The sequence below is a fragment of the Phoenix dactylifera genome, chromosome 17, assembly GCF_009389715.1.
Source record: "Phoenix dactylifera cultivar Barhee BC4 chromosome 17, palm_55x_up_171113_PBpolish2nd_filt_p, whole genome shotgun sequence".
Lineage (NCBI taxonomy): Eukaryota > Viridiplantae > Streptophyta > Magnoliopsida > Arecales > Arecaceae > Phoenix > Phoenix dactylifera.
The window spans coordinates 6,726,900-6,747,548 of record NC_052408.1 but is presented as its reverse complement, the minus strand read 5'-3'; the positions used below and the strand labels follow the sequence as shown (position 1 = coordinate 6,747,548).

Genomic DNA, 20,649 nt, shown 5'->3' with positions numbered 1-20,649 from the left:
CGTGGATTCTCTTCTCATGCTTCCAATGGCACCTTGAAAGAGGAAGAAGAATGCCTCCTTGCTGCTGTGGGAGAAGAGAAGGAGAGGAAGAGAGAGGAGGCGTGGAGGAGGAGACTCCAATTCATCCTCTCACACGCCTCCAATGCCCCTTTTATAATTGATGTTCTAGGATTTTTTCAAGGCTTATCATGACAAGAGATAAACTCTTCATAACTGCCCACCCTTGGATCAATGCCAAGTGTCCATGGCGCCATGATCATGTGGATTAGAATCCACTTAGGTGGCGCCTCAAATCAATGCATGACATGTGTCCTTGGATCTAGAGATTTGAGCCTAATCACATTGGGCTTGGACCTCTTTCATGGCGCCATAGTTGAGTCCTAATGACATTAGGACTTGTCCCTTAATTAGGCTAACTCCTAATCACAATAGGAGAATTAGATGGGGCACCATGCATCCTACAACGACATGTGGACTTTAGAGTCCGCATAGTGTGAACACGACTTAATGCATTTTCATCCTACGATGCCATGTGGATTTTAAAATCCGCATAGTGTGAACATGACTTAAGGCATATATCCTGATGTAATCAGGGTTGACCCAATCATGAGCCCAACTCAATTTGGGTCGAACCCAATTTGATTTGGCTCATTAAATTAGCCCAATTGCAATCCAATTGCAATCAATTCCACTTAATTAGTAGATTAATTCAATCACCAATTATATTGATAATGGACATCAATCGTGATTCTAAATCACAATTATGATAGTCTAACTAATCAAATCCTCTATGTATGTGACCCCGTAGGTTTTATTCTGTCTGGTAGTGAGACATATTAAGATCTCCATCTCAATATCACTGAAACTCCTTTCAGTGGACTGAAACAATTTCAGTTCTACTCTTAGGGTTCATTGATCACTAAGTGAATGCCTTCGAGTCTGACAATCCACTAGTGATACCTAGCACTATGTGGTGGCAATCTAGCAGAATGGAATGTCTGAAATTTTAGGTGTAGTTAGCGTATGGTACAGTTCTTCTATCATGGATCCCGACAGGACGGAGGTTATGGATAACTCGTCAAACTCCAACGTCCGTCATTTGTCAAATTTATTCGACTTCTAGTTCGAGATATGGAAAACTCTTTTACCAAAATATCTGGCCAGAAATTTATCGAACTTAGTCACATAAATCACATAGGATTACTTCTAATCTATCAAGGTCGATAGATCCCATCTAGATGCAACCCTATTCCAAAATGAACCTACTGCAGCTAATCCGCACAACAAGGACCCAAATGGCTAGGGCCCAAGTGATGTAGAACCAAATCCGGGAAGGTGGACTTCAGTGGTTTCAATGTACTCACGTTGCAATTTTAAATCAGGAACAGAAGAAGAGGGAGAAGAGGAGGAAGAAGAAGAAAAGAAGGAGAAGAGAAGGAGAAAGAGAGGAAGAAGAAACGTGGGGAAGAAAATTGTTAATCTTTCATTAAACCCTAATCATGAAAAGAGGTCCCTATATATAGGGCCAAAGTACAGAATTTGCATAAATCCCCTTACACAGAAATAAATTCTAATAAACCCACAAGTAAGCCCTAAAAATGCAAATAAGCCCAGAATAAAATAAACCACAAATAAACCCTAAACACAAATAAACCCAGGAATAAAAATAAACAAATATGCAAATAAAATGGGGACCTAGCTGATGTCCCCATCAACTCCTCCCGGGTGAGAAAAACTCGACCCCGTCGAGTGTAGATCGGGTCGGCTGTCGTACTGCTCCAGAAGATCCGGGTCAAGGCGCTGCAACTCAGCTCGCGAAATTCACGACACATCTGATTCGTGTCGACCTTTCCACCGAACAAGGTAACGTTGGTAGCTTCCTCTCCTGGTAGATATAACCTGCTCATCTAATATATGTTCTATGTGTTCTCTGCGTGCATGAAACTGTGGAGGTGGAGGCTCACTAGCAGGTGCTAGATCAGGGTGATCAACAACAGTGGGTGTATCAACAAAAGGGTCAGAAGGAATGAATGTTGATTTCTTGTATGGGACTAAATCTTGAATATTAAATGTCGCACTAATCCCATAGTCTTCAGGAAGATCTACAACATACGCATTCAAACTGATTTTCTTTAGGACTTTGAACGGTCCCGCACTACGAGATTGCAACTTTTTGAACGTCCCCGAAGGAAGTCGTTCAGGTCTAATTCTTACCATGACTGAATCGCCTACATTTAATTCTTTATAACGTTGGTGCAAATCAGCAAGGGATTTATATTTTAAGTTATTAGAGTGAATAAGTTTGCTGATCTCCTGATGCAATGAATGCAGGTGTGAAGCAAATGATTGTGCAGACTTAGAGACTCTATGTTGATGAGACATGGGAATCAAGTCTATGGGTTGCCTAGGTTTATAGCCATTCACCACTTCAAAAGGACTCATGCCTAAGGTCCTATTGACCGAACTATTATATGCAAACTCGGCAGTTGGTAACACGAGATCCCAAGTCCTAGTATGCTCACCTACCAGACATCTGAGAAGACTCCCTAGACTTCGGTTGACAACTTCGGTCTGGCCATCAGTTTGGGGATGATAGGCAGAGGAAAATTTTAATTTGGTACCCATCATGTGCCAAAGAGTTTTCCAAAAATAGCTCATAAATTTAACATCCCTATCGGACACAATAGATTTAGGGAGACCATGGAGTCTAACGACTTCGTCAAAATAGAGTTTCGCAATCCTAGAAGCATCAGAAGTCTTGGAACATGGGAGAAAATGAGCCATTTTAGAGAACCGGTCCACTACTACAAAAATGGAATCGTGTTTGGTCGAGGTACGTGGAAGCCCTAACACAAAATCCATGCTAACATCTTGCCATGGACAATCAGGAACAGGTAGTGGAGTGTAAAGCCCAGTGTTCTGTTTACGTTGTTTGGCTAGTTGACATGTGCGGCACTGAGTGACGATTTTGGCCACGTCTCTCTTGAGACTCGGCCAGAAGAAACGTCTTTCCACCATCTCAATGGTTTTGTCTCTTCCGAAATGCCCAGACAGTCCTCCAGCGTGTACTTCCCATACTAGAAAATCTCTCAAAGAAGTTCGAGGAATACACAATCGGTCGGAGCGAAAGAGATAATCATCTTGTAAAAAGAAATCGTGCTCTCTCTCTACTCCATCTCGTAAGGTCAGGTATACATTACTAAAATCGGGACAGGTGGTATATTGTTCCCTGATCCTCTCAAAACCAATTACTTCAGTGCTCATCATGGAGAGGAGGAAGATCCGTCGACTGAGCGCATCAGCAGCCTTATTCTCAACTCCAGCTTTATGTTTCAGCACAAAAGTATAGGCTTGTAGAAACTCAATCCATCGGCCGTGTCGAAGGTTTAGTTTCTTTTGAGAATTGAGATACTTTAAAGCCTCATGGGCTGAATACAGGACAAATTCTTGCGGTAGCAAATAGTGTCGCCAATGTCGCAAAGTTTGCACTACCGCATATAATTCCTTATCATAGGTGGAATAACGCAACCTGCCGTCACTTAACTTTTCGCTAAAGAACGCGACAGGGTGACCTTCTTGGCTTAACACACCACCTATGCCAACGCCAGAGGCATCACATGCGACCTCGAATACCTTAGTGAAATCAGGGAGGCGCAAGACAGGTGCTTCGGTCATCCTATGCTTAATATCTTTAAATGCTTGGGATGCCGACTTAGTCCAGATAAAGTCTCCTTTCTTCATGCAATCTGTGATGGGAGACATTATTGAACTAAAATTCCTAATGAAGCGACGATAGAAAGTAGCCAGACCATGAAAACTACGTACTTCGGCTAAGGTCTTGGGCTCAGGCCAATCGACTATTGCGCTTACTTTTTCTGGATCAGCGGAGACACCCTTTGAAGACACTACGAATCCTAAGAAAGTGACGTGATCAGTCAGGAAGGCACACTTCTTAGGGTTTGCAAAGAAGCTTTCTTTCCGCAGGACTTCACAAACCTGCCTTAGGTGTGAGAGATGGAGCTCTTGAGTTTAACCTGTCATCAAAATATACAACGACAAATTTGTTCAAGAAAGGTCGAAAGATCTGTGTCATCACCCTCATAAAAGTACTTGGAGCATTTGTTAATCCGAAAGGCATTACTAACCATTCGTAGAGTCCATCTTTGGTTTTGAATGCAGTTTTCCATTCATCCCCAGGGCGAATCCGAATCTGGTGGTACCCACTCTTTAGGTCGATCTTGGAAAAAACTGTAGCACCAGACATATAGTCTAAAAGGTCGTCCAGCCTAGGAATGGGAAAACGATACTTAACCGTGATTTTATTGATAGCACGGCTATCGACACACATCCTCCAAGAGCCATCTTTCTTGGGAGTGAGGAGTGCAGGTACAGCACAGGGACTCACTTTCACGAATATACCCTCGAGTGACGAGTTCGTCAACTTGGCGTTTCAGTTCAGTGTGCTCGTTTGGATTGAGTCTATGGTGGGGGAGATTTGGCAGTGACGCTCCAGGAATGAGATCAATTACGTGCTGGATATCACGCATTGGAGGGAGTGCCTCTGGAAGATCAGTTGGAAAGACAGAGTGAAACTCCTCCAACAGAGGAACTACGGCGGCCGGATGTTCGGCATTTGACTCCACATTGATAACTCTAGCCACAAGGGCGAACACAGGTGAATGGCTTTCGATATCTTTCATTACCTCTTTCGAAGTAATGATGTGAAGTGACTCATCTTTTTGTGGTGTAGCACCCTTCTTCTCAGGGCCGGGTTCTCTAGGAGGCAATGAATTCAGTATAATTTTCCGACCCTGGAACACAAAGCTACACGAATTTGACCGACCATGAAGTGTGACGTCCCTATCGTATAACTAAGGTCTTCCTAGAATGACTTGACCTACGTCCATCGGAAGGCAGTCGCACCAAATCTCGTCTTTATAAGATAGGAATTGAATCGGGACAAGGCATCTTTCCGATACCGAAATGGACGTCTTATCTACCCAGGCTACTTTATATGGATTAGGATGAGGGGTAGATTTCAGGCCAAGGCGAGAAACAACTCCAGACGCAATGGCATTGATGCAACTCCCGCTATCAAATAAGATTTTGCATGTTTTACCATTGATCTTAATAAGTGTATAAAATAGGGAGGTTCTTCGCCAGTCTTGTTCGGTCTTTGTTTGGGCTAGTGTGCACCTAACCACATGGAGCCTATGGTTTTGGTCATTCCTATCAGTGGGCTCATTTTGGTATTCAGTTTGAACAAACTCTAATCCGGTCTTTTCGTCTCCAAAGTCATCTACAAAATCCTCGATGTTTGGTTCATAGACTTCTTCGACACATTCAGTATCCTGGGTTCCTGCTTCCAGTTCAGTCATTAAATAGGTCTTGGCATTACATTGGGACGCAATATGGCCAAACTTTTGGCACCTGAAACACTGGGTTTGGTTTCTTAAGGGCGGGTTGGACCCTAATATGCCTTTTCCTTTATCAGTTGATGTACTTTGAGCAGGCACCGGGAACGTCCTAGTCGGTGTTTGGCTAGAACCGGGCTGGGAAGGATGGTTGGAGAGTGGTCTGGATTGTGGGAGATGGCTTTGATTAGGTCGGGCTCCTGGGGGTAAGAACCGAGAGTCGGTACGTCTCACCACAGGGACTCGTAAAAAACTATCCACGTCTTGAGCCAATTGGTATGCCTGGCCAAGGGTAGTAATCTCTCGAAGGATCAATTCTTTCTGAATCTCCTCACGGAGTCCTGCTCGAAACCTAGAAAGAGTAACAGTCTCCTCTTCGATTACACCGTACCTCATGTGAAACTCCTCAAATCGTGCAATGTAATCGGCAACAGTTGAAGTTCCTTGAGTTAGTTTTTGCCACCTATCCATAAGGCGTTGTCGGTAAGAGAATGGCAGATACTTCTCATTCAGTTTTTCTTTCATATCCTCCCAAGTGGTGATGCGTGGAAGCCTCTGGGTCTCACGCCGATGTTCAACGTTATGCCAGTACCAGTGAGCTTGCCCAATAAGCTTCATTTTGGCAAACCGTACTTTTCTATCTTCAGTCATATCGTACCACTCAAAATAATTGTCCATGGCTGCTCTCCAATCAAGGTACACGCTCGGCTCTAATTGACCAGCAAATGTGGGGGCATCTACTCGTACGGTACGGAGTGGTCGCTCATCAAGATCGCGCTGGTGATCAGGAGGAAGTTGGTTCCTAGGAGGATGGGGAAAAGCTGCAGGTGGTGTGGTCAAACTAAACTCGGGATAAGCTGCGATTGGGGTTGATGGTTCCGGAGTCCTAGGGTGTTGTACTAGAGCACGGATCTCACGTTTGAATTCGTCTTGATCAGCTCGTATTGCAGCTAATTGTTCCAGAATATCTTGTATAACTCTGGGGTCCATGGTGGATAAAGGGGTCTGAGAGTCAGTGAGGAGGTACTCTCTACCACTACGGGTGGGCATACAGGAACTACTCTAGTTGGTGATATGATATGCAATGCTACTAATGAACCCTAATTGTCCAAATGTGATGCAGGACAACCTATTGATGCAACCCACTAATGCAACCTACTATGAATTCGGAAATCAGCAACTTTTCACAAAAGTAACTTAAAATTAAATGTTACTAATTTGTACTTTGGTTATTTCAGAATTAAAGTAGAAAATTAGTCACTATAAGAAGTTAGGTTGCAAACACGTTTTACAGTCATTCAAAGTCCGAAAGTAATCTGATCTATGGATGTTGATGACGTCCTGTCGCTAAGGTGTGCTAATTTAATATTTAGATTTAATTGGTAGGTAGGACGGGTGTGGTGGAAAATGTTCTAGGTTTTGCAGTTTGACAAGAAAATAAGTTTCAAAATAGGGCTGTCATGCAAGAGAACTAGAACATATTTAGATAAGCAAGCCCAAAGGAGGAAGAACCTATTACCTGTGGTGAATGCAGTTGACCAGAATCGTCTGCTCGTGGAGTCTCGAACACGAAGTTGGCGCCGGGCAGAGCTAGCTGGAGTTGTGGACCTGCATCTACAGCACAAAGCTTCCTGGGCTGTCGAAATGGGCTGAAGAACACTCTGGTTTGGGCCTGAAACAGGGCCTGCGGCCAAGGGCCTTGGGCCGCACTCAAATCACGGTGCACGAGCCTGGGCTGGCGGCCTGCCGAGGACAACTGGGCCAGGCCGGTCGGGCTCAGATGTGGCCTGATGCCACCTCTCGGCTGGCAACCTGGATGTTCCTGATTGCGGATGAGGGCTGGATGGGAGTGGCTCGGACGAAGGCTCGGCGATGGGTGCTGCAAGCGGTCCGTCCGGAGTAGGCAGCGGCCAACGGCGCACGGCGGCAGTGGTGGAGCACATGGGCGCGGGGAAGGATGCAGTGGTGGTGGCAATCGGGCGGTCGCGGAAGCGGCGGGGACGGCGACGGCGAGGCGGTGGCAGGAGACGGCGCGGACGGAGGCGGCGAAGGGTATGCAGGTGGTGCGGCTCGGCGGGGAGGGCGTCGTCGGGGCTCGGTGACGGTCGGCTTCGATCGTCGGCGGTCGGCCGCGGGAAAGAGGCGCCCGAAGGAGGCGTCGCACGGCGGCAGTGGACTCGTTGGGGTTCGGCGGCACGGCGGAGACTGTGGAGGTGACGAAGGCGGAGCGGCTGGAGGCGGCGCTGCAGGCTGAGCTCGGCGACGGCGGCGAAGGAAGCGGCGGAAACCCCTAGGGTTTCCTTCGGCAGAGACAGTCACAGAGGTTAGTTTTTTTTTTTTTTTTTTTTTTGGGAACACATGCAGGTCACGTGATCCTACGGGATTTTTTTTTTTTTTTTTTTGAAGACCCGGGTTATCGGGTTGGGGTAACGGGTTTAGAACCGACCCGTTACCGTAACTTCTTCTTCAACCTCCCGATCGATTCGGGAGGGCATTCCGGTCGCTTCGGCGGTGGTTGCGGAGCGGCCGAACGGAACGGCGACGGAGACTGCAGCCGTGGCTCCGTTGTCGGCGGCGACAGGCGGCGGCTGGTCGTGGTGGCGGCCGGGATTTCCTTGTGCGCGGTGGTCGGCGGGTGCGTCGACAGTGCCGAGGGACAAGGTCGAAAATAGGTCGGCGACGCTCTTCCTCTTTCCGGCAGCGGGAGTCACACGTGGCCCTTCGACGCGCTCCGGTGTCCGTGGTCGACGTACGGCGTAGTATTCGTGCGGCCACAGGAATCCGGGAATCCGTCGGCGCTCGGCCATACACCGGCTGACAGTGTTTGCCGGTGGTGGGGGAAGCGGCGGCGACTGATGGCGGCGGCGGATCAAGTGCGCCGACGGGCAGGGAGAATCCGACACAGGGGCTGCTGTTCTTCCTCCTCTCTCGGCTACAGAAAGTTTTTTTTTCTTTTTTTTTTTTTTTTTGGTTTGGAAGAAGTAGCCGGGAGATGGATCGGGGCTTTGGCAGCAGGGGCAAAACCAGCCTTGCTCTGATACCAAGTTGATGTAGAACCAAATCCGGGAAGGTGGACTTCAGTGGTTTCAATGTACTCACGTTGCAATTTTAAATCAGGAACAGAAGAAGAGGGAGAAGAGAAGGAGGAAGAAAAAGAAAAGAAGGAGAAGAGAAGGAGAAAGAGAGGAAGAAGAAACGTGGGGAAGAAAATTGTTAATCTTTCATTAAACCCTAATCATGAAAAGAGGTCCCTATATATAGGGCCAAAGTACAGAATTTGCATAAATCCCCTTACACAGAAATAAATTCTAATAAACCCACAAGTAAGCCCTAAAAATGCAAATAAGCCCAGAATAAAATAAACCACAAATAAACCCTAAACACAAATAAACCCAGGAATAAAAATAAACAAATATGCAAATAAAATGGGGACCTAGCTGATGTCCCCATCACCAAGTTCGCATGCTCGTCAAACTACAATAACCTCACAGTGAATAGCTGAGGCATCGCAGGTCAAAGGACCGGTCATACAACTGCAGCATAAGTAGTCACTGACGAGTGGATAGACATCCATGTGACTACTTTCTTTGGTCACGTTCAGTACCTTGTTCTCTAACAAGTACTTGCACAATCACTCCAGTGTCTTTACACTGTGGACTCGAGACTTATCCATTTGATTAAGTGATCTGTGCACTAATCTCATCAGATCGATCACCGTTTCTCGTGATGGATCCATCGATCAGGAGCATTTAGAAATTAATCCCTAAGAATGCTAGGATGTTTGCGGGATAGAGGCGGAGTCTTAGGACTGTGGCTGAAAGGGCGCTTCTTGTAGATGAGTTCGCTCAGGCTCAAACAATCGGAGGATCTAGAATTACTAAGAACATTTGGAGCCCCCATTCAATCATAGATTGACTCAGACGATATTCGTCTCCTGTGAACCTCCATCCCTAAGCTTTCTCCAGCTGTACTTCAATGGTAGTGTGTTTGAGGATGAGGGAAGAGGATGTGCTGGATTTGTATCTCTGAGGATGGGGAAAGAGGAGGTGCTGGATTTGTGATTAGAGATACGATTCCATATTGATCGCAGTGGGGGGTAGTCGACTCTAACAGTTCTGTCTCTAGAGCCGAGCTTAGAGCTGCTTGGGAAGGGATCACCCACACGTGGGTCACTTTGGGGTCGGATTGTATTCATTTGGAAGGGGACTCGGCAACTATGATTTGGTGGCTTTAGGGCCACGCCAGGGTAGGTGATGAGCACCAACTGTTGCAGGACATCCATAACCTATTGAGGGACTGTGTGGCCTCCTAGGTCAAGCATGCATACTGAGAGGCGAACATGGCAGCTGATTGGGTTGTCTCGTATGTTGCACAACACTTTGGTGGCTAGATTTGTGATGGCTACGAGTCCGCTCCACCCTCTCTTCGTCATCTTCTTTTTTTTTTTATTTCATTGGATGTAATCATGCTAGAATGGTATGATTTATCCGGCTTACCAAAAAAAATATATATATATATTCATATTTGTAATAAAAATTGCTTTCTTATGACTTAAACTAGTTCCCAGCTAAGAGAAACTGATAACTATGGCTTTTTTGTGCAAACTTTTATCGTAAATTTATGTTTTCATCTAAATTTAATTGATCATCTTTACAATAAAAGCAAAATTTAGAATGTGAACATTAAATTTACATAACTATGTATATGAAATTTATATAAGCACCTAATAAGTATTTATGTAAACTATTGATTTGCAATTTTTTTAGGACCAAATAAAGAAAGATGTAGATATACAAAATGTAGATGACACTCTTGATGTAAGATTATACGGGAAAAAATTATCAACTAATTATTCTGTTTTGTTGATACTTATTTTATACTGTTTTGTTTAAGATGCACGAATTCATTTCTCGATACTTCTGATGCCAAGATAAGGTTCTGACAAACTGTTTTATTTACTTGTTATTTTTTTCTTTTTGAAACCTCATTTTCCTTCTTGCTCGTGAGTATCTTACTAGCACACCATCGGACTATATTCTCGAGTGGGCTAAAGGGATGTTAGTGGAAATGTTATATGTACTGTTGATTAGCATAAAAGCCACCTCTGTGTTAATATTAGATGAACCCTATTGACAATGTTGCTTGTAATATCTTGTACATGTTACCAGAATAGTGATAATGCAGTTTTTTTACACATTTATGCTTGAAATTGTCGGCAAATCCTGTGATTATTCTTCCTTCCTAGACTATTGGCGTGCATCATGTTGTTGCATCATTTTGTTGAGATGATCCTAAATTGCTATTCTTACTAATTCTAGGGAGAAGGAAATCAAAGTCCGGTGGAAGTGAGTCTAGCATGGAAAATCTCTCTAAAAAGGATCTAGCCTTACAGCAAGCCTTGGATCACATTACAGCTTCATTTGGAAAGGGTGCAATAATGTGGCTTGGTCGCTCTCATGCTCCTAGGGAAATTCCTGTTGTTTCTACAGGATCCTTTTCTTTGGATTTGGCATTAGGAATTGGTGGACTTCCTAAGGTGATTTTAGTTAATTGAATGTTGTATTTGTCTTTCTAAGACTGAGGCATGTCAATTATATTTTTTCTGATACAATTTTCTAGTAAAATGAAAATTCTATTTAGCACATGTAAAACAATATGACAATTAATTCCCTTTCCACGGAGGTGGGAGTTCTTAAATTACATACATGCATGCATAAATAAATGCATAGATATGAGCACATATATTGATGTTGTATATATGGGTTTGCATGTATGAATGTATGTATGCATTTACCGTTTATGTATATATGCATGAATGCATGCATGCATGCATGCAATCAATTTAACTTCATATGTCATTCTAAGTATAATTCTAACTTTTCATACAATATGAGGTCAGCTAGCTTAAATTTATTGGATTTTCTTGTTGAAAGTTGGGACTTGTGTTTGTAGATGTGGTTCAATTTGCCTATGAATTTTGAGGTTGTATATTTGTCTGGTAATTCAGAAGATGCAGTTGCTTCTCCAAAGTCCACGGCTAATATGGTGTCTGTTGTATTGGTAGCTTGATGCACTTATGCTATACAGGTATAGTATGTTAATGGTAACTTGGCAGTGAATGTTTACACATATAAAGGAAGGAGCTAATTTCATTGTAGTTTTTTATTTAGTTTTCTTTGGGAGCTTTCTTTTAGCTAGGAAGGAGGAAATGATGGATCCTTTGAAGGAACAATAGCATCTATATCACATGGATTTGGACTTGTGTTTCCAATGCATCTGCATGTCTAGGCTACGGATTCTTTTGTTTAAGTGTCTGGTTTGGGTTAAGTTGAAAGGTCTAGATAACATAGAACATCATTATACTGCCATTGAATGCTGATAACCTTTTCTTGATTGTTACATTTGATGGAAATGAAATCGCTACATGGAGGCACCACAAATTTAAGTTGCAGTGAACGAGGAGCCGTCAAACTCTTGAAGAATGACAACATCGAAAGGAGCAGTATTGTTTGGGGTTGGGGGGTAGCAGATGGGGGCTAGGGAGGTAGGGTCTTTAAACTAAGATTCAATTGTGGAATTTGGAATAACGGCAAGCACATCCTTAAGCACATCCATCAATTTCATATTACTATTTATAGGTCCTAACAAAGACATGAGCCGTAAAGTGGGGGATGAAAAGGATGCAGAGGGTTGAGCATGAAGGAGAGAAGGGCATTATGTGGTATTTGCTTAAACGTGACAAAGTAGGAAACATCTGATAGTTTCAAGGAAGGATTATAGTAAAGTATCTTAACAAAGTGAAGGATATAAAGCAAGCACAATTGATGATATGATGCGAGAATGTTTAGGAGGTTTTAACTAAATTTGGGATAGAAGAAACTCTTGAAAGCTTGATGTTGGTAATAATTAGTAAAAACACCATGGTGAGAATAACCTTATGGGAAGAAAGGCAGGGGGGGAGCCATAGCAAGTGGATACTTCTATGAATTTTATTGTCTGTTTGTGATTTAATTCTGTTTTATGAATGGGTCATAGGCAATGCTAATTGAAACAACATGTTGGAAGAAAGTAAAAATGAGAGTGGGATTTTCACCAAATTTGAATGAAATACATCAAAAACAGCGTCAAGCTATGTATGGACCATAGTGTCAAATTTGACAAATTTGGAATTGGCAGTGTGAAATTCAAAGCCATTTAAAATGTGTGCTATTGTCAGATGATGAAAGCACAATTACATATACCTTCCTTTGGAGGGGTTGGGCAAGTCAGTATGTTGCAACCCAAGTCGTTAGAACAATTCAACTTGAAGTTCCCATAATATATTATAAGAAAGGATAAAGAATGGTAGAATGTAGTAGTTTACCAAATTTAGAATTTAATATGGCCAAGCTGATGGTGATGCAAACAATACGAATAAAATATTGCAAAAAGGGTGAAAGGTTCATTTAAAAGCCTATATTTAGTTCCGATTAACTACCTTACACAGAACTTCATACAGTTTATATGGTCGTGTGGGGCAGTATTTAACAAGTAGTTCAACAAAAAAACAAAAAACTCCCTAGTGCAAGTTAGAGCTACTAAAAAAAAGGTAAACAACTTGAATAGGCAATCACCATCAACTATGTATCTTCTTCTAAAATCTGGCATGTGTCAATGATGGCCCTGAGAGCTCAGGGACAGCAATGGGAGGGTCTTTATGTAGTGGTAGGAAGATGTAGACATATCAATTAGTCATGAAAAAGATCTTTCACATACAACTTATTTGTGAAGAAAGATGGTGGAATATTGTAAGCAATGTGTTAAAACACTTGATTCACCAAAAGGAAAGCTCTAAACAAGAATGAAGAATGTGCAGAACTTTGAATGATGCAAGACAGGGCAAGAACTGTCAAATGATTCAATAAGGCTTTAGAAGTTTTGAGGGAAAAAAAATGAAAACTAAGGGTGAATCATGACCAATGCAAGATCGAAGTGCCCATAAGGTTTCAATCAAGAATCCCAAATGAAGACCATTAATAATGCCATGAAATGAGGAGTAGCAAAGAAAAAAATAGTCAAGCATGCTTTAAGTGAATTGATGCAGGCTGAAACCTGCAAGTCTTGGCCAAACCAAAAGAATTCAAACAAGAAAAAAGATGATCCTGGGATGCCACTCAACCAGGGGTAGCGGATGCCACTCGACGCTACTAATCGCAGATGCCACTCGATGCGACCAAGCCACGCGCTTGATTGGTAGGAGGATGCCCCTCAACTCACAAAAGTAAGAAAGGTTTGCTGGAAAGAAATTCTGAAAAATAACAACTCTCCTTCATTTTATTCATGTACCAGTTTTATATGCTATCTTGGAACATCCCTCCAAGCATAGGTAAGACAAAACAGTGCTGAAACTCATTGATGGGAGTCTTGTTACATGTTCCAATATTTAGAAATACGAAAAGACATTTAGGGAAATGAAACTATGTGCTGGAAGAAGACCAAATTAAATGCACTTCGCTGGGCACTGCTAGTTCAGACGTGCTGTAGTAAAAATGCCATAACTTTCTCTAGGGATCTTCAAATGGCACGAGATCAGGTGCGTTGGAAACTAGAGGTGTAGAGCTTTTCAATGGTATATGGCATGCTGACTGATTAACCATATATTGTTCCTAGAATTAATTCAAAACTAACTCTGTCATGTTGTCAGGATCAAAGGACGACTCACTAAACACGAGTCGACTCATGAAAGCAATGAGTCGACCCCCGCTACACATGAGTCAACTCATGAAAGCAATGAGTCGACCCCTGCTGCTCTTGCATCATTCTCCCCAGCTTGAAAAGAACTCGCCTTCGAGTTGGAATTCAGGTCTTTCCAAAGCAGATTATCCAATTTCTTAAGCTCCTCACTTGAAATCCATGCATCCTCAGAATGTGGCTTTTCTTGCCAATGGACCAAGTATTGTGTATAAGTGCCATGCCGAGTCGTGATAGAACGTACATCTAGAACATCAACAGACTCACGCGGAGGATTAGAGGCAGCACTCGAAGTCTTTTGGTTGAAACACAATCTTCTCCTCATCTCCATAATAAGGATAAAGATCACATATGTTGAAGGTAGGACTGATTGAAAATCTTTCAGGCAGTTCAATTCGGTAGGCATTTGGACCCAACTTCTTCAGAATCCGACAAGGTCCAAACTTTCTCTGTTTCAGCTTATTATATTTACCTGTAGGAAATCTTTTCTTCCTCAAATATACCATGACCAAATCTCCTTCCTTGAACTCTAACTTCCTTCGATGAACATCAGCTTGTGACTTGTACATTTGAGTAGATTGCTGCAGTTGATGTCGAACTTGTTTATGAACCTCCTTTATGTGCTCAGCAAACTCTTCAGCTTCCATACTCTTGTTTGATTTGGTAGTGGCAAGAGATCAAGAACATGACTTGGATTTCTGCCATAGACAACTTTGAATGGAGGCTCTTCGTTGATCGACTGGCTGAACTATTATAAGCAAATTCAGCTTGATGAATGACAAATTTCCACTTCTTTGGGTGCTCTCCCACTAAGCTTCTCAGCAAGTTCCCCAGGGATCTATTCACTACTTCAGTTTGTCCGTCGGTCTGAGGATGGTAAGCACTAGAGAATTGCAGTCGAGTTTCCAAAAGTTTCCACAGCGTCCTTCAGAAGTGATCAACAAACTTTACATCACGATCTGAAGTTATGGACTTTGGAACACCATGTAGACGAACAACTTCTCTGAAAAACAAAGTAGCTATGTGAGATGCATCAGTAGAGGTTTTACATGGTATAAAGTGAGCCGTCTTGGAGAATCGATCCACCACCACAAAAATGCAATCAAACCCATGCTGTGTTCTAGGCAAACCAAGAACAAAGTCCATTGATAAGTCTTTCCAGGAAGCATTAGGGACTCATAAGGGCTGATAATAACCAGTATTTTGGACTCCCCCTTTGGCTTTTTGACATACAAGACAATTTTGCACAAACCGAGAAATATCACGCTTCAGGGTAGGCCAAAAGTATCGCAGCTTCACAAGAGCTTCAGTCTTGTCCCTTCCAAAATGTCCACCAAGTCCGCCAGCGTGTAATTCTGCAATAACAAATAATCTCCAAGATCCCTCCAGCAAACAAAGTTGATTGCCTTTGAATAAATAGCCATTGATCAGCAAATAGTCTTTACTCTTCTCATTATTCAAATTCTGCAACACCCTTTTAAAGAATGGATTTGCAACATAATAATCTGGTAAGAGATCAAAGCCAGTAATTTCATAAGAGAGTGTTGTCAACAAACTATGCCGTCGACTCAAAGCATTAGCAACTTTATTTGATGAACCGACTTTATGGTGTAGAACAAAAGAAAGCTTCTCAAGGTATGATACCCAACCAGCATGGCGAGAATTTAGCTTCTTTTGGCCCTTCAAGAATCTCAAAGCTTCATGATCGGAATAGAGCACAAATTTGACACCAATAAGATAATGTTCCCAATGCCGCAAGGCTTGAACAATTGCATATAGCTCCTTGTCATAGGTTGAATACTTCAGCTTTGCATTACTGAATTTCTCACTGAAATAAGCAACAGATCTTCCCTCTTGCAAGAGAACAGCTCCTATGCCAACTTTGGAAGCATCACATTCCACTTGGAATGGCTTAGAGAAATCTGGTAGTGCTAGGACCGGTGCTTCAACAAGTTTGGACTTTAACTCTTGGAAACTTCTTTCAGCCTCATTGGTCCATTGAAATTTCTTCTTCTTTAGAACATCCATCATTGGAGCAGCAATGGTACTGAAGTGTCGGATGAATTTCTTGTAGAATGATGCCAAACCATGAAAGCTTCTCACATCAGTCAAACTTCTAGGCGTAGGCCAATCAAGAATAGCCTTTCCCTTCTCGTCATCCATCTTCATGCCATCTGCACTAACAATATAGTCTGGAAATACAACTTGATTAGTCATGAAAGAGCACTTCTTCATATTCACATACAACTGGTTTTCATGGAGCACTTTAAAAACATTGGATAGGTGATTCACATGCTGTACACTATCCTTGCTGTAAATCAGGATGTCATCAAAATACACCACAACATACTTCCCCATGAAGTTCTTCAAAACTTGGATCATAAGCCTCATGAAAGTGCTGGGGGAATTTGATAATCCAAATGGCATAACCAGCCACTCATACAAACCATCTTTGGTTTTAAAGGCTGTTTTTCACTCATCACCTTTTCTAATTTGGATTTGGTGATAACCACTCCGTAAATCAATCTTAGAAAACACCTTTGCACCAGCCAACTCATCCAGCATATTATTAAGTCTAGAGATGGAAAATCTATACTTGATTGTAATCTTGTTTATAGCTCTACTATTTACACACATTCTCCATATTTTATCTTTCTTAGGAGTTAAAAGGGCAGGGACAGCGTAAGGACTAAGTAATTCTCTAATCAATCCTTTTTGCAATAAATCAATGATTTGCCTTTGTAATTCAGCATGCTCATTAGGAGACATTCTATAATGAGGCAGATTAGGAAGAATAGCACTTGGAATGAAATCAATTCGATGCTGAATGTCTCGAAGTAAGGGTAAACCAGCAGGAAGGTCAGCAGGAGCTAAGCCTTTGAATCTATCCAATAAGCCTCGAACTTCGTCCGGAACTTCTGTTTCAAGTTCTTCACTTTTTTCTGCAGCAACCAGAGGATAAACAATACCATCTTTTTTGTAGGACTCTTCAAATTCCTTGTAAAATAATAATCTGATCTGGTTCGAAGAAGGCACACTATTTGGAATGTCTTTCATAGGGGTCAAAACATATTTCACTTTGTTGTGGATAATAGTGTAAGTGTTCTTTTTCCCATCATGATAAGCATTCCTATCAAACTGCCATGGTCTGCCAAGAAGCAAATGACAGGCATCCATGGGCAGCACATCAAAATAAATTTCATCTTCATACTTGCCAACAACAAACTTTATTTTGCATCTGTGAGTCACCATGATTTCTCCACCCTTTTTGAACCAGGAAACCTTGTAAGGCTTTGGATGGTGTTCACAAGAAAGCTTCAGCTTTTCTATTACTACTTTTGACACCATGTTCTCACAACTTTCCGAATCAATCATCAAGATGCATTTCTTTCCATAAGAAAGACAATAGGTTTTAAAAATGTTATGCCTCAACCATCTATCAGTCTCTTGAACAGTCAGCACTTGCCGGATTACAAGACTTTTCACATCACAATTACCTTCACAATATTCTTCATTAAGATCAACCTCTGACTCTTCATCATAAATTGGCTCTTCATCTTCTTCCACGAGATGCAATTCAGCTTTCTTCTTTGGACATTCATAGGATCTATGCCCAGATTCACCACACCGAAAACATTTGTTGGAAGATGAATGAAACTTCCCACTTTCCTTACTCCCTCCACCCTGATGTTGGGTTTGTTTTTCAGAGATAGGAGCCAACTTCTTACCCTTCTCTTTCACCCCTTTTGAGCTTTCACCCTTTCGGTATGAACTCCATTTTATTTTCTCTTCTGCCTTCAATGCCTTTTGAAATGCTTCCTCCAGAGAATGAAGCGAATGCATCATCAGCTCGTCTTTGAGGTTATAATTCAGTCCACTCACATATCTGACCACCAATTGATCATCAGATTCTTGTAAGCTCACACGACTCATGAGCTTGTAGAATTCCTCTGTATAATCACCAATAGATTGCTCCACATGCTGATGCAACTGATGGAACTTTTGGTAGAGAGTTTGAGAATAATCCAGGAGAAGAAATTTCTTATCAAGCTTCAATTTCATCTCAGCCCAGGTATTGACTCTTGGGATTCCTCTTCGATCTCTGCTACGCTGATATTGTTGCCACCAGATTAGAGCATGACCCTTTAGCTTCGTAGCCACGAACTGCACCTTTCTCTCATCTGTAAGAAATTTTCAATCAAAGAAAGCTTCTAAAGATGCCATCCAGTCACAATAGCCATAAGTATCAAGTTTGCCATCAAAGTCTTGCACTTGAACTTGGATGCTTTGATCAGTATTCTCTAAAGCACGGGTCAAGCGTTCCATGGACCATTGATCAGCGACACCAGATTTTGGAACAGAACTGGAAGAAGATGAACGATCATTTTGGTTGTGGTTGTTGAAGAAGATATTGTGTTTACTTTCTTGACTTCTATGGCTTCGAGTGGGTGAAGCTTGAATCCGCTGACAAAGTTTATTTATCATGTTTGTCAATGCTTGATTTGATTCTCGTAATGCATCAAATTCAGCTTGCACTTCATCACGCTCCGTATCCCTTTGACGTCGTGGAGGATTCCTTTGACGCCGTGGAGGCATTGTAGAGGACCCGAAGATACGAAGAAGATCGAACAATTTCGAAATAAAGGACACCACAACAGGAAAACCTACTATGATACCAATTTGATGCAGGCTGAAGCCTGCAAGTCTTGGCCAAACCAAAAGAATTCAACCAAGGGAAAAGATGATCCTGGGATGCCACTCAACCAAGGGTAGCGGATGCCGCTCGACGCTACTATTCGCAGATGCCACTCGATGCGACCAAGCCACGCGCTTGATTGGTAGGAGGATGCCACTCAACTCACAAAAGTAAGAAAGGCTTGCTGGAAAGAAATTCTGAAAAATAACAACTCTCCTCTTTCATTTCATTCATGTACCAGTTTTATATGCTATCTTGGAACATTCCTCCAATCATAGGTAAGACAAAATAGCGCTGAAACACATTGATGGGAGTCTTGTTACATGTTCCAATATTTAGAAATACCAAAAGATACTTAGGGAAATGAAACTATGTGCTGGAAAAAGACCAAATTAAATGCACTTCGCTGAGCGCTGCTAGTCCAGACGTGCTGTAGTAAAAATGCCATAACTTTCTCTAGGGATCTTCAAATGGCATGAGATCAGATGCGTTGGAAACTAGAGGCGTAGGGCTTTCCAATGGTATATGGCATGCTGGTTGATTAATCATATATTGTTCCCAGAATTAATTCAAAACCAACTTTGTCATGCTGCCAGGATCAAAGGACGACTCATTAAACACGAGTCGACTTATGAAAGCAATGAGTCGACCCCCGCTACACATGAGTCGACCCCTGCTGCTCCTGCATCATGAATGAAGATGACAATCACTCACTTGCCACAAACAACATAAAATTTACAAATTAGCATTGTTGCATGGATACAAACGAAATTGATTTTGGACATGGGTCCAAGTGTTTGAATCGGCATGAGGGAGAAAAAAAGAACTATGGGGATATGTAGAGAAAATAGTATCATAAAATATTGAAAGATATTATTTATTAAGGTCTTCCAATATGCTTGTTTTTCAAACTTCCCAATTAGCTTAAGAATTTTAAAGAAAGTATTTGCAAAGTTATTTTAATTTCTGCATTCTTGACCATTCTCTGAAATGAAGAAAAGCTCAGTTTTAACACTATTATGGTTCATCAAACTTGCTGCTGGAATAGTCCAACTCTCGAAATGATAACTTGGTTGTTGAGAAATTGTAGTTTCTTCTTAATCAGCAGCTAGAAGTAAATGACTTGAAAATTTATTTGTTGGATCCTAGTTTAGTGACCTGGTGCTGATTAGACCAAGGGATGAACTCTATAAATAAAAGAACAGAACACGTATAATTAATCCAGACTTGAAGGCAATTTCTACAGTCTCACCATCAATAGGTCGTCAAATTTTAGCGATGCTTCAACGATTGGCTTTGGTGGAGGTCAAGGCTTGAAGAAAACAATTTGATACTCAGTTGAATGATAGAGGCTGACAAATGATGAGTCAGTTTTGCAATATCCGTATGAGTTTATAAAAGTGACCTAGGGAAAGGCTTTGAAACCATGTTACTGATAATGAGAATTTGAAAGGTGAACTAATAAACTTAGTAAGTGGATAGTGGACAGTAATATATTATTCAATATATGTAACATATGCACCGATAGCACTATGGTTATGTAGCCAATGTTATAATAGGTATACCACCATTTTGTGATGAACTGTATATTTTATGCATATGTATGTTATACAGCCATTCATTTACGTTTAATGCCCTGATTGAATCAGAAATCTTTCTTGTTCATGTAATTGCTGCTTAATCAGTCTGTGTCGCTGCAACCTAGGCTTTTGCTACCAGAGCATTTGGATAGAGTGACCTTTCCTATATCTTCCATAAGTGATACCATAAGCAACAGCACTAGATCTGTCCTTTTCATTAATGATATTT

The 20,649-nt window shown here is 41.9% G+C and overlaps 1 protein-coding gene across 1 annotated transcript in view; it reads left to right on the top strand.

Moving 5' to 3' along the window:
- LOC103723937 (DNA repair protein recA homolog 3, mitochondrial) overlaps positions 1–20,649 on the top strand; it is a 51,558-nt gene that overhangs the window by 21,375 nt on the left and 9,534 nt on the right. The window contains exon 3 of the mRNA XM_039114819.1: positions 10,733–10,950. Within this exon, the coding sequence (XP_038970747.1) occupies positions 10,733–10,950 (218 nt within the window). The remainder of the gene's footprint in view (positions 1–10,732; positions 10,951–20,649) is intronic.